General features: G+C 39.7%; 1 protein-coding gene across 1 annotated transcript; it reads left to right on the top strand.

Annotated features, from left to right (window-relative positions):
* Positions 1-1,908: 1,908 nt before the first annotated feature.
* Positions 1,909-8,512, top strand: gpr83 (G protein-coupled receptor 83). Its single transcript, XM_037470829.2, has 4 exons — positions 1,909-2,460; positions 2,740-2,865; positions 6,012-6,145; positions 6,560-8,512. The coding sequence occupies exons 1-4, from the start codon at positions 2,026-2,028 to the stop codon at positions 7,269-7,271; spliced, it is 1,407 nt and encodes a 468-aa protein (XP_037326726.2). The 5' UTR covers positions 1,909-2,025; the 3' UTR covers positions 7,272-8,512.
* The last annotated feature ends 8,312 nt before the right edge of the window (positions 8,513-16,824 follow it).

The raw sequence follows: 16,824 nt of genomic DNA, 5'->3' as shown, positions 1-16,824 counted from the left end.
TCATTTCGAACCCTGATTATATCCAGCACCTTTTAAATCATGTGGAGGAAGTCAGTGAAACAGTTACATCCTGGAAGGTCCATTCTGTAGGTTACGAACCTCATCACATGGGAATTACACACTAGTCCTTGCAATGTGACGTAAAACATGGGATAACCGGTGAAAGCATGGAGATGTAGAAAACAACCACATGAAATGGGAGGATTGTTACTTATTTATTCATCAAATATTTTATTTTGTCTTTGAAGCTATTTTGACACAGAACAGTAAAACAGTATTTGAGATTGTCTTGTGAGGACAGACCATTCAAATAAAGTTTTAAATTCTCAGTTGTAATTCATTTTTTTTACGTGGTCATGGCGACGTGATATGTTACACAATTTCAAGGTGATCAATTTATATAACGCAACGACTCATAGGCAGTGATAGGCCTATCACTGCCTATGGCCTATGGCAGTGATAGGCGCTACGGGCTTCTTTTACAGTCTTCTTAAAAGATTATTTTTCTTTCATCAAATGGTGGCTTTCTTTTCATTTTGGTAGAACAAGTAATGTGTTGCAACAAGCCATGTACAGAGCAAGGAAAGTAGGGGTCTAAAATAAATCCACGTATTAAGACACTCATCATTTGACAAAGTGCAGACAGAGAATGGGGACCATTTTAAATCAGTCAAACAGAAAAAAGCAGTAAAAGAAGACAGGCTCAGGCTCACATCCCTCTGCACACATTAGCAACAACCAAACTAAGTAGTCAACAGCCTGGTATAATATCTGTATCATATTCATGAAACATAGCTATGAACACGGTGACCTTGCAGCGGTTTCGTTCTTATCAATAAGGCTTTTTTTAATAAACAAGCATTTACAACATAAGCAGCTTTGGACCATCTTTCTTACTTGTATTTTGCCTATACAACGCAAACATTGTAGACATTTACCTCCTCCTCTCATGTTCCAGGTGGCCTGGTGGTTTTGGTTGTTTGTCGCAGGTGCTGATTGGAGTGTCGTCAGCTGGATGAGCCACACCTGAGCCGGGGTGGCACGGCCTACATTATCTTCTCCATTTGGCAACACGGGGGAAATAGTCCAGCCTTGCCATAAGTCACTTTACACACTCCTGTATTCGCTACCCGCCAATGAAGAAGAAGAAGGCCACAGGGGGGCTTCTGGTGTCTCTGGCATGAGACCGTTGCTGTGTTGTTGTGTTTTGTGCTCACTGCCTTAGGTCCATACACATCTACACCGCACCACTTATAACTGATACCTCCACCTTACAGTGCTTGATTGCTTTTTGTTAACAATACAGTTATTCCTTCTTAGTAGCTTGCTGGTCTCCCTGCTTTGTTGCAGTCTCTGAGCCAGGCAAAGTTGTACAGAAGTCACAGTAAAATAAACCTTATAGGAATCATCAGAATCAAACATAGAATTTAACCTTTGTACAGTACCGTTGATTAAACCGTAAAAGTTACATGGAGCCCTGCTGGGTCTTATGGAGAGTCGGAGATTTGTTCAAGCTGGTAGGAAACTGGCCTGGCTGACAACAACAAGAATGATGGGTCTAAATCGGAAATCACACCCAATTTCTGTCTTCTCCTCAACTTTATCTTCTTTACAGTGTTCACTTTTGACGGACAAAAAATGGATAAGTTGTCCCAATTTGACTAGAGGGATTCAAGAAGAATGTTGTCAAAATCCCGACTGAGCTGAACCTCTCCTCGGGTTTTGCTTGTTATTTCATTGAACGTGTTGCATTTTATAAGGAAGTGCCTTTGTGTCTCACCATCACCCATTGAACAGTAACCATGGTTGCCGTGTTTTTACTTCCTTTTTAGATTGCCAGCTTTTGGTGCCTGAGGCTGAGATGTCTGCGTTTCATCTCTCTCTCTCTCTCTCTCTCTCTCTCTCCTCTTTAAAATGAGTAGCCTTGCTTAACACAACCTGTTGCTCTCGCTTCTGCTTCTCCACCACAGTGACACCGGGGACGCAGCTTTTCAGATAACACTACAAAATAGAAAAAGTGCTGAAATGAGAGAGGCGTGTGTTTGGCTCTGCGCGCTGCTCTGGATCGGCAGCCCCGCAGCAGCGGGACACAAACTCAACGACTCTTCACTTATGGGAGAGGAGACATTTTCCCTCACGGCTCATTTGCACAACGGGTCGGGGCGGGCCGGTAACCGGACTTCAGGGTTTCTCCTCTTGGACTTCGATGAGGGGATGCTGGAGGACTGGCGCTCTCTGGCCAGCAAGAAGCGTCGCGGCGGGGAGTCGCAGGACGGCGGCGTCAAGGCGCTGCTGGTGGCCGCCTACTCCCTCATCATTGTCATCTCCTTGTTCGGGAACACCCTGGTGTGCCACGTGGTGGTCAAAAACAAGCGCAACTTGTCTGCCACCAGCTTGTTTATTATGAACCTCGCCGTGGCTGATATCTTCATCACTGTCCTCAATACTCCGTTCACTCTGGTAGGAGCACCTTACATCTTAGTACCTGCATGAGTACCTATGAGAGAGATAGATACCAAGAGAGCCAGAGACAGAGGGAAAGAGAGACCTCTATCTATTTCTTAGTCTGGAACTTGTTTTGAAAAAGACAATTTTTACCATTGCTTACTAACGAAACGCTCAAGTGTCGCTTAGTGGTCACACAGCTGTCTATCATGAGAGAAACAGACCATAACCGTGGCCATACAGTGATGTCTTGATGGAATGATGAGGCTGCACATGACCCCCTTGTTTTCTCAGGTCCGGTTTGTGAACAGCACCTGGGTGTTTGGGAGGACAATGTGTCACATCAGTCGCTTCGTACAGTACTGCTCCCTGCACGTCTCCACTCTCACCCTCACCGCTATCGCCCTGGACCGTCGGCAGGTTTGTTTCCAGCTTGACATTTTTTCTTTTGGTTTTGTACAGAGATCTCAATTTGAAGTTATGCCATAAAGTTAACTGTTTTTAGCTGGAAGCTTCACATGTTGGTCCTTGGCAGCAGTGGAAAGTCAGTCAAATGAAATACTACAACTTTTATTTTAGCAACTTATTGTACTTTATACTCCATTACATTTTTCTGATAATGTTAGTTCTTATTCTTATTAATCAACTGACAAACTAAATTCTTAAACTTGAACCAGTGGTTCACAACTGAAAAAAGTAATGTCTATTTGGGGCCCTTTTATGAGATCAGCAGCTGCTATAACGTCAACTTCTCATCTTGTTGATACATGTGCAACATAAAGTGATAAGGTTTTCAGATAGAACTTGAGTTGCCTTTGACTCCATCCTAACCTAAGAATTAAATTATGAACCGGCTCTACCTGTCTCCACAACAATGGTCAGATATCTGAGAACAAATCAAAGGCTTTGAACTGGTTTTACAGCTGAGTTTGAAATTGATCATTCACATTTCCCTTACAAATCAGAAAAATGCAGTTTGCCCAGTGAAAGATCCAGATGCCATTAAAATATTAAGAAAACCCTCTTCACATGCTAAACCCACATTACTGGAGAATGTAAACAGCAATTTCAGACTCTCATAAATGCCAATTTTCTGTCATTGCTAGAGGCGTAGATATTTGTGTATTGCTTTTTTTTGCAACACAGTATGTAGTTCTAAGAATTGCAAAGAAATCATCAAATACCAAAGCAAAGAAAGGGAACTACATTATATTGCAGATGGACAGTGAGAAAATAGAATCCTCTATATATATATATATATATAATCTGTACAATAAAAGAAATTGGCCTAAAATCTACTGTGATGTAGGTGTTTGATAGGCTCAAGTCATTTCCAATATACATGAACATTTAACAATACATTTAATACATTATTGTTTATGAAACACTAGGCAACATACTAGTAATTAGCAATGCCATGCCGACATAAACAACAATATGTTCATTCCAGCATCAGTTTTTAGTGAAAGTGGGGAAATTCAAATTTGCCCTTGAACACTGTATATTGGTTTCAAAGTAAATTACCATAAACAAATAACGGTTTTGAACTTTGAAATTTACAACTGCCAGAAAACATCCCGTAATGTCTAATACAGTGTCGCTGTCATTTTTACAGTGGAGTTCTGACCACCACAGATGCCAGTATTTTAGCGTATTTTCAACAGATTTTTACAGTGAACCCTCAAAAAACTTATGGATAGGATTTTGGTCTTTTTCATTACCATTCATCATTTTTTCCCTTGCTGCTTAGCTTTGTGGGAAACTCTACAAAGCCCACTGCAAATTCAAAGGTCTTTTTATGCGTACATGGGCCCACTGAATGCTTTGGTGTTTCCTCTTCAAGCGATACGCAGTTTGGATTACAATCCTGCATGGACACCGTCTCGCAGTGTGGTCCTGGTTACACTGTCCATGGTGCTGAATTTGAAAGCTGCAACATTGTTAAGTTGGAGAATAATGATTTGAAGTGAATCATTCTATGAAATCATAGAATTCGGTTTATCTGTAAATATTACCTTTACAACATTTCTGCAATATTTACGGTTGGTTAAAGCTAAGGGACAGGTCTGTGACTTAAATGAAGATGTGTTTGAGCTTTTATTGGTAGAAAGCTTAGTGCTTTTGATACTGTTGTGGCCATAATCCTATTCCAATAGCAATTCAATTATATGCATACTCATTGGCCTGGATTGTCTTAAGGCTTTTATTCTTTCCACTAAATGTTTAATTACACCTATTATACCCATACCCTGTCTGATCCTCCTCTGCTATACTTTAGGTTTTGCTTTGCAAAGTGCAAAACATGTTGTTAAATTGGATTTTTAAGTGCAAGAATGGCTCCCCAGTTATAATAAGAAAGTATTTTGTATCAGTTAACTGTGCTTCTTCATACATGCATTGCTATTTAACTTTTATTGCAACAATTGCAACAATTGCTTCTAAAATAACATTACAATAGTTTTTGGATTTATTGCAATACAACGAACATCAACAATCCTCTAAAGCAGTGGTTCTCAACTGGTGGGTCCACTAGTGGCTCGCGGACCCGTTTTTAGTGGGTCGCGGGCCGTTGCATGGGAAAATAAAATAAAAAGAATAAAAAAATCATTTTGAAGGGACTTTTTCTAATGCAGCGGAGTGTCGTTTTTTTGGCCGGCTCGTCCATCCATGTTTTCAGTTGGCGCCGCAAAGACAACTGCTCTTTCCAAAAAAATATTCCCCCAAAATGTTGTCATCAATAGTATGTAAATAGGTCCAGTCTTCATTTACAAACTATTCTGTTTACATCCAGTATCTCTCTAGAGGAAGAGGATGTTGTTGCCCCTTTGGAAAAGCTTCAAAGGATTTTCCTATTTTCGATGCATCGGATAAAAGTATTGATAAACGGCTGACTCGCCTTCATGTGCTTCCTCCAGTCCACCTGTTGAAATGTCTTTTAGACAGAATCCTGAACAGTCCCAAAGGGCCGTGCCATTTGTGTTCTGATAAGCAGGTGGCCCCTTGTTTGCCTGTAGCCTCTGGCATCAGTGTATGAATGTGTGTGTGAATGGGTAAAACAAAAAGCACTTTGAGTGACCACTCGTTATGTCTGTGAGAAGCTATTAGACATCTAGAGTGAGAGAAGTGAAGCTCCAAAGCCAGCCTTATACAAGCCTTCAACATGTTCACCAGCTAAACTCGTCAAATCCGGTCTTTATGGAGACGCCATGCCACCCTTCTCCTGAGGAAACCAATTCGTTGCTTGAGCCTGTAACCTAATTCTTTCGGTGATGACCCATCCTTCATGACCATATGTGAGGGTGGGAACGAAGATTGACCGGTAGATCGAGTGTTTTGCCTTTTGGCCCCGACCGCATCGCACTCGGCTGCAATCCGCTCCAGTGAGAGTTGGAGCGCCATGAGGCGCTGGAGAAGAGGGCAATGGAGGTTGGAGGGCTTCAAGACAGATCTGAAGCAACTCAGACAGAAATTCAAAGATGTAGAAAAATTGCAAATAATGTGCTCTCATGTGTGTGTATGTGTTTGTGTATTTGTACAGTTCAATCTGTCTGGTGATTTTCTTTCAGGTGATTTTGCACCCTTTGAGACCTCGAATGTCCCTGACAAAAGGCGGTGTTTGGGTTGCTGTTGTATGGATGATGGCTACCTGCTTCTCCCTCCCTCATGCAATCTATCAAAAACTCCTGACTTTTATGTACAGGTACAAATGATACACTCTCAAAGAGATCTTGTTGATGTTTCGATAGAGGTTGGTAATAGAAGAAGCATTTGGGGGATACACTCTGTCAATGTTGGGAATCTTCATTGAGTCAACTGTTGAGATTAAATGTCACTTAACTCTTGTGTCTAAGGCCAGCATATTGTTAACAAAACCATCAACACTGTCCTCCTGCTTCTTTAATCATATACATTACAAAATGAATTGGCTATTTCAAGGTTTTGTCAAACAATAGTAAGCTTTCATTGGGTGAGGCATAATGGCTTATTTCCCAAATTTTCAGTTGTCTTATTAATAATACGTTTTATTGGAGCAGGCCTACACTCTCCTGCAACCCAATGCTTGTTCACTAATCTGTCGTTCTTGCTTCCACTGTACTGTAACACACCTCACCAGCAAGGAAAAAGAGCGCAGCTTTTGTGTCCCAGACTTCCCAGAGCCCGCAGACGTCTACTGGAAGTACATTGACCTCCTGACCTTCATATTACTTTACATGCTGCCTCTCCTCATCATCACCGCCTCCTACACCACGGTGGCCTGTCGGCTGTGGAGCCACAACACCATCGGTGACACCACGACCGCTCAGCACGCTGCGCAGCGAAGAAAGCGGCGGCGGACGTTGGCCATGCTGCTGCTGGTGGTTGGGGTGTTTGCCGTCTGCTGGTTCCCCCTCAACTGCTATGTGGTGCTGCTGTCCAGCCAGGCCATCCACTCCTCTAACGCCCTGTACTTCTGCTTTCACTGGCTGGCTATGAGCTCCACCTGCTACAACCCTTTCATCTACTGCTGCCTGAATCCGGCCTTCCGCGCCGAGCTGAGGCTCCTCTTCGACATTTGCAGGAGGAAGCGCGGGGCGGTGGTCGAGCTGGAGCCAGAGCTCCGGCCAGTAGCTCCTCCCCGTCACAGGACTGCGTGGCCCGACAACTGCGCGGCGTCGGAGCCAAGGCGCGCTCTGTCCCACATGGGGCCCGCCTCCTCACAGCCGAGCCACACCACCTCCAGTCGCTCCCACAACCTGAAAGATAAACGTGTTCTCTTCACGGCCAGACAGGTCCTCAGCGGAAAGATAGACATCCTCTCGGTGGAACCTATCGTGGCTGTGAGCTGAGTGGAAATAACTGCCGCAATTGGAATGGTGCTTTAAAATGGACGGGAAATCAGAAAATGTCAGAGCTGCCTCGGCGTGTCTTCACAGGATGTTAATGGAAGCAGAGGACATTCATTAGTGGCTTTAAACAGAACATTCGGTCAGGTTGTTTTTCCATGGGTTTCCCTGTGGTTTTAGTTATTATTTCTATTCGCCATGCTTTTCAATCTAGTTAAGCCTCAGCACAAGAGATATTTGCAGTAATTACCATACTGCAATTGGAATGCCCGACCCTAGTTTGAATACTATTTTTAAAATTTCCATTATATTCTTAATGCATTCTCCCCCATGTTGGCTGGCTATTCATTTTGTCTGAAAAAATGTCCATCTTTGTAAAGAGAAAACAATTAGCATATTGTCCATTAAGTAGATGTTCTACCGCTTTCAACCAATTTGTATGAAGGGTTTTCATACGTTTGCAGCATTAAGACGATCTACATGAAACTCACCGAAACCTTATCTTTTATAGTGTTCAAATTTCTCGCCCAAAAATATGTTGGGCATTGATATTCATATTCTAATGTAACAGTCAGGTCTGTCATTTTTTTCAGCAGCCTTCTGCATGAACAAAGGGAACGTATTCTGCATACGATGCATCCAATCTCAGTGGACATATATACATGTTAAGAACAAAATCATCTTCATATTGATCCACTGGCCCCATTCAGTACATGCTGCTACTCATACCACTTACCTAGAGTATGCATTGGGAAAGGTTAAAGCTTGTTCAAAAAGAAAGTGGTTATCCGTTGTTTTTTCCATGCTTGATATCTTTCGGTTTGTTATGCCCGCTGCTAGAGTAATTTGAATTAATATAAAACAATTTTTCCCTTTGAAAAATTTCCATCACATCACTTAACAGATGTTAGAGAATAGAATATTTAGTTTTTTAACCAAAGCAGTGGAAATGACAACAATAAATGTAATGGTGCTGATGGTTTTCAGAATAATCTGAGTTAGAAATGAACGGCAGCATTTAGCTGAGAAAAGAAGGCATTGTTTTTGTAGCTGAAATAAAAATGCGTGTTAATTGTAATATTAACAAAAAAAAGGATTGCAGGGAAGATATAGAACATGTGTTTGTCTTGTGTACAAAATATATTGTTATGTTGTATGTTAAAATATTCCTTTGTGCATGTTTTATTTAAAAATAGAATTGCTGAAATTTGTAGTACATAAACAGTTGCTTTATTTTTGGTTTATCGGCTTGTGGGCAACTGTAGAAATGATCATCAGTTAATAGTTCATCGATGTGAAGAACATTGTGTTTTGCTGTTTATTACTGTGAATGTTTGACATTGACTAAAATAAAATGTATTTGACTTGATTAATACCTCAGATTTCATGAGACATATTGCTGCGGTGAAAAGACAACAAATGGGTTATGATGATGGTTCAACCTTGAAATTCTTAAGAAAAAATCTTTTTAATCCTAAAGTGATGAACACATGTATAATAACAACGTCGACTGAGACTACTGTCTCGGACGACCTTGCCTTGCCCCGGGAATTCACTCAGCCTTCTGTCTGTTATACAGCTCAGAGGACCCGAGACTTCCAAAACCCACAGGAATAGATTCATCTCACTACTAGGAAACTACTTTGTGGTAGTAGACTAGTAAGCTCAGAACAGTTTTCTCTGCCTACCTTAATTTTGTCGTAGTGGAGAAGGAGCGCCAGCTGGGTCCTCGGTTCCACCACGGGGCTCCTCCTGGTGTCTTGCCATATTTAATGGGTTATTTTGGTAATGAAACGACATTGTGCGAGTAGTCGGCAGGCAGATTTGACTTCTGACTTGTTCACTAACAGACACCCACACCACACAGAGATTGAATTTTATTAAATTCAAGGTCATGTATTTGTGCCTCACAGTGAACAACCAAAGGAATCTGTTTTAGAATTAAACCCCTCCCTTTTTGGACGCCTCCTCACTCTTATCTGCGGCCTTCGCTGCAGGCACTCAAGTCAACACAACTTGCTTCTCATAGACAAAATGGATTTTTACAGCAATATAACTGTACAATATAATATAATTGGACTTATTGTTAATAACCAAAGCGCTATTGTGTGATCCTATGATCACAACCCAAAGATGGGTTAGGATTCTGCTCTTCTCTTTTCTTAAAGCTAAGCTTTCTTTATCTAATCGTCTCCTTAGAGGACAGATGACAAAATATGATGAAAAGGTATACATTTCTACTATAAGTTAGTCTCTACAATAAAATTGTATGTGGTGATTGAGTACAGCAGTGGGACTCAGTACACAGCCCGGGGGGGTCTGTGTGCTCACACTTGTTGTGTTGGTTTTACTGCAGTGAAAAATACAATGATTCCTTTTCCCAATAAGCAATAAATAGAGGCAGTGCATATACCTGCATGCCATGAGTCTGTTGAGCCTTTCAATGACTATTGAAGGAGGTTTGAGTAAAGGTGGAGACATGCTCAGAGTTTTACACATTGTCAGTGCAGTTTTATTATCAGAGGTTATTAAAAAGAGCATCCTGTGTCCTCATACGTCTTCCATCTTCAGGTGAGCAAAAAAACGATTTTGTTCAACCCTTCAAGGTAATTAGGTAACTCAAGGAAAATTAATCATAATGACTTAATGATCTCAATTTGATTTTCTTTTAATTCCAACATGTGGTTGCTAACATTTTTCCCAGTGAAGGACATTAAATAAATCATAATCCTCTGACTTTCTTATGAGATCTTGTTTTTCTTGGCAAGACCTGCTGGTACAGCTTGTTGGTAAGGGTTAAGCATTGACCTGATAAACCAGGTTTTTCATAACTGAGAGTGAAGAAAAGCAGTGGGATTCATAATAAAGCTGTTACTAGGGTAAAGCCCTGATTATAATTTGGCGACTGGTTGGTTATTAATAACAAAATATGTATTGAAACCTGCATTCTCATTTTTAATAGATGCAAAATCATGTTCTATTGAGCAAATCTAGCAGCAATCGTGCAGCTTAGAGTCCTTCATGCTGCTTTGCTTTTATTGACGAATGCATGCCCATTTTTATTTTGCTGTATTCAGGATTTTCAACTAATGTCTTCATAAACCTTGTGGTTGGCCCCCTCCTGAATAATCTGCGGTTTTGGGCACCTGTTTTATATGCGTTGTTTATACTTCAACCTGACAATGTGCTCAAAACTTTCAAAACCTGTCAATAATGTTAGATCTTGAGTACAAGCGAATATCGATTTTACCAAATCGAAAGAGTTTTCCGGAAGATGAAGATCGTTCTGACCAGCCGCGTCAACAGAATGCCAAGTACAAACATCACTTAACCACCGGTGGCATATTACGGGAGGGATGATGGGACAGAAGCACACTGTGCTCTTGGCATGAGTCAGCCTTCATTTGGTTTGGCAAGCACTGACCTACAGCATGTACGGAGATCATGCACTATTTTTAATAGCTTTGTTAAGATGAAAAAAATAAGACTGATGGAGGGACACAATTTTAACACTTTATCCACATTTCCATCATTGAAGTGACAAACGTTGGTAGCGGGCAGTTCTACGTGTGACATTATGTACTGTGAAGAGCTGCAGAAACTGTAAATGTAAGTGCATCATCCCCAACGAGGACCTATGCTGCGCCTTTCAATGATTTTGAAATGACTTCGGTATGACCTTTGATTAAAGATGTAGACATGCTGGGCGCATGCTTGTGGCGAGACAGTTCTATAAATAGCAAGCGATTATTATTTTCTGAATCAAGATTTAGCCTTTTGTGCACGGTGTGCATTCAGCAGCCCCTTCCTTTCCTTTCGTGATTAACTGTGTAATATTGACTATACGTTTTTTTTCTTTCTGCTCCACATATCTGGAATAAACTCCCTAAACGCTGAAGGTCTGCTTAGAGTCTCAGCTGCTTGATATCGATAAGATTGAAGACATTTCTGTTTGAAGCAACTTTAAGGATTGAAAGCATACAGTATTTTATTTCTTGAAACTGCTCTGCAAATGTTTCTATTTTCGGCTTGGTTAATTTTTTGACTGTTTCTAATGTTTTAATCAATGTTGTTAATTATACCTAAATGTCCTTTTTTGTCTCATGTTTTGATGCTTTTAATAGTTTTATATGAAGCACCAAGCAATGCCCTGTTGTTGAAATGTGCTGTACAAATGAACTCGCCTTGCCTAGAAGAAACCGATCCCGTAAACTTGTATTGATCAACTTGAGCTTCTTGTGTTTTCTTTGTCTGGTGAGAGTGACGTAAGCAGGTCAGTAAGCAGGTTAAAGCAAGGCTCAGTTATTGTCGTTGTTTAAAGAACATTCATTTAGCAAAGCAATTGCCAGTGCAAAAGATTCCACCTTTTTCCTGTTAATCATCAGGTTTCCCATTTAGTAGTGAGAGATAACAATAATTTGCATTATTGCTCTATGTTAAAGAAGATATGGAAGTGCAAGTACTCTGGCATATGTAGTTGACAAATGACAAATGATATTAGGAGTAATTATCTCATGGCGTTAAGAAATTTTGATCCTCCTTAAATTGCAAACATTGCAGTGCAAAGGCAAAGGGTCCAGTCTGTGCAAGAGCAAAAACAACCTGAGTATCATTTCTTCCAGGAACCTTTCGGCAGAATGTTTGGTCCGGTTTATACATAAATCTCATTAAAACTAAGATAGAAAAGTTGGCACACTCAACACTCAAACACATCCGTGTGTCCAAAGAAAGCACCAGAGAGAAAACTGTAAGAAAGGCAGCTAAGGGGAAGATGTTTTGCTGTACTTGCTGTGTAGGTCTATGATATCACTCAAACCCCTTTGATTCTGACTGAAATGTGTCAAATGTGTGAATGGCCATGACATTTTATATGGATATTAGCGGAAATCAGACGACGTATCCAACTTTTTATCTCAAATAAGAACACATTTGTGTTACAGGCAATAGAGGTCTGGGAAAAACATCAGGGTTAGGCTTCAAAAAAGTGAAATCCATAAAATTGTGTTTTTCTTTCTTGCGTTACCTCTTCTGCATCCTTAAATCAAGAGGAGGCAATTGATTTATTTCCCCAAGACGCTGTGCATACATTTTAATGACCCTGAGGACATTGTTTTAGTCTTTTCAGAGCACTCATTGTGTTTGAATGCAAGAAAGAAGTATTGGTCAGGCAATTAAAATAATAACGAAAAAATAGGCCATTTTCTTCAGATGAAAAGGGCTTTTATTCTTGTTGACGGCTAAGTGGTGAGAAGAAAATGAAGACATATCATTAGAAAATGTAAATGTCAAGTCAAAGTTGGAACACGACGGTCAATTCAAGACCTCAGTTCTCTACTCAAATTGACCGTAGGCAGCTTAGTAATTAACAGCTAAAAAGTTCATAGAAAGGTTTGTATTAGACTTCTGTTATTTCCTTAATATTTATAATAAGTGTTGTGAATGCGTACCTCTAAGTGTTTCAAATTAACTTCCATTCAATTGTCAAGCAAACTTTTAAAATATAGAAGGAAAAGAAACGTATAATGGTCCTGTTTCTATCAGCTTGTTTGGAGTAAATGAACTCGGGGACAGTATAGTTTGGCGCTTTAGGCTTCATACTGCTGTAATCCACCAGTAAACAATGTACTAGATAGAAGAACAAGAGGTTACGAACCGATACCAACAAGTCAATCTGATCAGTGAGTTCATTCATCCAGAGAGCCCTTTCTGATCTAATGCAACAAAGCTACTTGGTAAGGTATAAGAAAATATCAACATCTGAGTTTAAATCAACCCTCTCTGGCTAAAATCCTTCCAGTCAAACTTCTCCCTTGTAAACTGAAGATTTATTGAATGTTGCCTGTTTCTGTGACTTTTCTTTTTATCTAGAGAGATGTGCATAAAATAATAAATCTTCATGGCTTGTTATTATCGTGTTTTCAAGATGAGCTGCAGTGGAGGAATATATATAGTGTAAATGTATCTATTATAGTTATAATTTCTTGGACAAATTCTTCCCCTACTTATCTATCTTTTCTAGCTATACGTTGTAAAATAATTAGCCTTTTAATATTTCAGTCGAACCACCTGTTGTCCATGTCTCAAATCCTTACCTAAAGAAGGAACTAAAGTGATTGCCTTGATGAAGCAGATTTTTAAAACACAATTGTCAAACTAGAACGCAATACAATTTTAGTCTTGATATGATATTAATGAACAGTTTATCAACTCTTGTCTACTGTATAAAATGTCTCTTTTTTTCTCCATTTAGGGATTCAAAAGCAAGAAAATGAATTTAAGTATTATGCAATTAAGTTCCTCTTCTACATTGTACAATCCCAAATATCTATCTGACAACAGTACAATACAACTCCTATAATAGATTTGTATTTTATAGACCAGCCAAATTGAGCGCAACCACCCCACAATTGCTTTATTGTCCTGTGATTATCTCAATTTGTCCATAACCTTTAGTCAATTGTCTTTCTTCAGTTATGTTGACGGATGATTTTCCATCATCATGACAAAACAGCTTTGAGGACTAATGCGATACCAACATAGTTAATTCACTCCTTCCAGATAATTAAAATAGTGCTGTCAGTTAAATACGCTATGAACAACGTTCATACAATGTTCAACAACGTTATTTTTTTCATTTTTTTTTTATTTGAGGGGGGTGGATGACTGTTGCCTGAAAATGTCAACAAGCTTGTCTGTTGGAGAAGCTGGCTAAAAGCAAAGAAGTAGTTTATTGGTAACCTAACTGTTACATTGTTTCTGAAATAAGAGGCCTGCTTGCTTTGTTCACAGCAAACTTAAAATAAGAAAATATTAAGCCATGGTTTAACTGCACTATAGGCTGAGTTCTTGTTTTTTTTTGTGCAGCAAAATTGCAATGTTGGCAATGTTGTTTTTCAGTAAAATAAAACATTTGCATAAAGCAAGCCAAAAATCAATGAGGGACATTTAGAATAGATACAAATGTACGATTCATTGTGATTCATTTGGAGTTAACTATGACATAAATGTGATTAATCGTCATTAAATATTTTAATTGTTTGACAGCAGTACAAAAAAACAATCCCAACTATGTTCATGTGCCACATAACATGCGCACATAGAGGCAAGGAAATCTTCTCGCAGCAAAATGCTCCTTGACAAACCCCTCCTGAAGTGGGCAGACATACCTAAAACGATCTGTATGAAACCTGTCTAACTGATGTCTAAGACAAGGTCAAGAAAATGACAAGTAGACCTTGGGATTGTAAAACACTCTTCCAAAAATATAGTCCTGGTAAGCCTTCAAACCTGCTCGTCCTCAACAGTCAGTGTTTTTTTTTTCTATTACTTTGTCAACCCCAGTTTTGAAGCAAAAGCACAACATGTCTGGCAATCTGATCTGTTTAAGTGTAACACTTTACTTTTGCTGATGAGTAGGGGAGTGTAATTTCGTATTTAAAGATACATGTGGAATGGATTATTGAATACAATTCTAAAATTACTTGGAAAACATTGGTAACATAGGAGAAAAACGTCAAAGGGTTAAAGACAGGAACACAGGATAACCACTGCGTTACATTACATTACATGTTATTTAGCTGACGCTTTTATTCAAAGCGACTTACACATTATAACCCATGCATTGCATTATAACCCATGCATTACATTTTTGCCTGGGGAGCAATTAGGGGTTAGGTGTCTTGCTCAGGGACACTTCGACATGGCACATGGGGCAGCTGGGATTTGACCCACCAACCTTGTTGCCCCCAGCGCACTGCACTGCTCCATGCGCCACCATCGCCGACAACGTCAACCGTCTTTATCTCAAATAGGCAGCTGGAGGTGTCAAAAGCTCAAATGGATAGTTATCTGCACACTTTGTGTGGCCATCACAGCACACATGATTCAGTTGGAAAACCAGGGCCAGAAGCAAATTCCATCCCAATCACTGTTTGCAGAACACCTGTGCACACCTTGGTGGTAGAGGCTCCGCCTCCTGTGATCTACAACTTGCTAAATATAGTACTGAGAGGTTTACAAATAGATACCACACAAAAAAATGAGTGTATTCAGTCACAAAACAAATGCAGTCAAGGAGCACCATATAGTTAAGCAAATGGAGCTTTAAGGTTGTTTTTTGACTCCTGCAATTCCATCTGAACCGTGTATGCGCTAATGAAGTTCCCTAGTGTTTTCTGCATAAATAACTGAGTGCATATCTAATCTCACAGCCAATACTTTATGAGACAAAATCTCCAACACTTTCTTCAAAAACGTCATTCATGGACTTGGATTCCAAAGTTTTTATTCCTTCCGGCTTTAGATCACCTCCGTAAGTGGACAAGTGTCACACCTGCCTTTGCTGGAAAGTGCTGCTGAAAGGTTTCCATGTGTTTCTCAAACAACCTTGTCTGCTTTTTCTAAAGACAGTAAGGTATATTTAAAGCAAATTGTGGTTGTTATGGTAATCATTCCGAAGGCCAATTTCGGTGGTAAGTGGTTTTCTGGTCATGGAAATTCTGCGCCCATGACCTGTAGCTGCAGAGTCTTTCATAGTCAGCAAAATGCATTCATTATTATCTGAATTCACACTCAGCGGAATATTGTGTCAAATCAAAGCAGGTGGATTTCAATAATTGTGATACACTGTGTTAATCAAATTGTGACAACCACTACATAGTATGCATTGATGCCAAAAAACAAAAACATAGCAATTTCATTGGATTGAGCAGTGGGAACAGTACATTATAACTTATGGTGTGTGTCAGTTATGTTAAAGATGTATACAAGGAAATACTGGAAATTCTTAAAACTATTTAATTAAGTTAAAGTATTAAGGAAAGATGAATAACACAAAGAGTAATTCAACATTCATGAACCAGCCCTACAAGGATGATTCACATCATGACTCATCGCGTCGAAAAGCATGTACTAAAAACCATTGGTTCAAATAAAGAAATGGCAAATATGAAAGGCATTGAGCTAATTCACCCAATGTCTCTTCTTTTCACAGTTCCGTGTTGCGGTTTGAGTTTATTCAAGGAATTCGGCTAGGTTTCTTCTTTCTTACATGTTCTTTCATTCAGGAAACATCATCACAAGAAAGCAAATTATGAATCATCTGCACCTGTCTGCACCTGTCAGCTGAGGAATGCTGGTGCATTACACCCGGCACCTTACATTTTCTCTTGTCAATTAAACCAAACTATTTCAGCATTCATGCAGCAAGCATTTGTAGCTGCAGCTACTAACACAAATAAAAGCACTGTAATTCAAAGATATCCCACAAAATTCTTCTTCTTCTGTTCTTATGTAATCCACATAGTTATGAACAAGGAAGCATAAAGCCCTCGTAAACCCACACAGGGCTGTTGGGAAAGGTGGATGAGTTCATTTACGTGACATCCTGCCTTAACGCCCAGAGGAGGAGTAACTTGTTCATAAGATATGACAACCATTGTGTAACACACACAATGCACTCAACCCTTTCATTTTAGATTTGATGTTGTATGTAGACTACAATTATCAGAACAATAGAAACATTTGGCTTCCTTATGTGGCTTAAAAGTATGTTACG

Source organism: Pungitius pungitius, chromosome 9 (genome assembly GCF_949316345.1).
Source record: "Pungitius pungitius chromosome 9, fPunPun2.1, whole genome shotgun sequence".
In the NCBI taxonomy this organism is placed as follows: Eukaryota; Metazoa; Chordata; class Actinopteri; order Perciformes; family Gasterosteidae; genus Pungitius; species Pungitius pungitius.
The sequence above is the reverse complement of the archived record's forward strand: the minus strand, read 5'-3'. Positions and strand labels throughout refer to the sequence as shown.

Coding starts and splice junctions, on each gene's coding strand:
- gpr83 (XM_037470829.2), top strand. CDS start 2,026: ATGAGAGAGGCGTGTGTTTGGCTCTGCGCGCTGCTCTGGATCGGCAGC. Junction 2,461..2,739: donor TCAATACTCCGTTCACTCTG/GTAGGAGCACCT, acceptor TTGTTTTCTCAG/GTCCGGTTTGTGAACAGCAC. Junction 2,866..6,011: donor TCGCCCTGGACCGTCGGCAG/GTTTGTTTCCAG, acceptor ATTTTCTTTCAG/GTGATTTTGCACCCTTTGAG.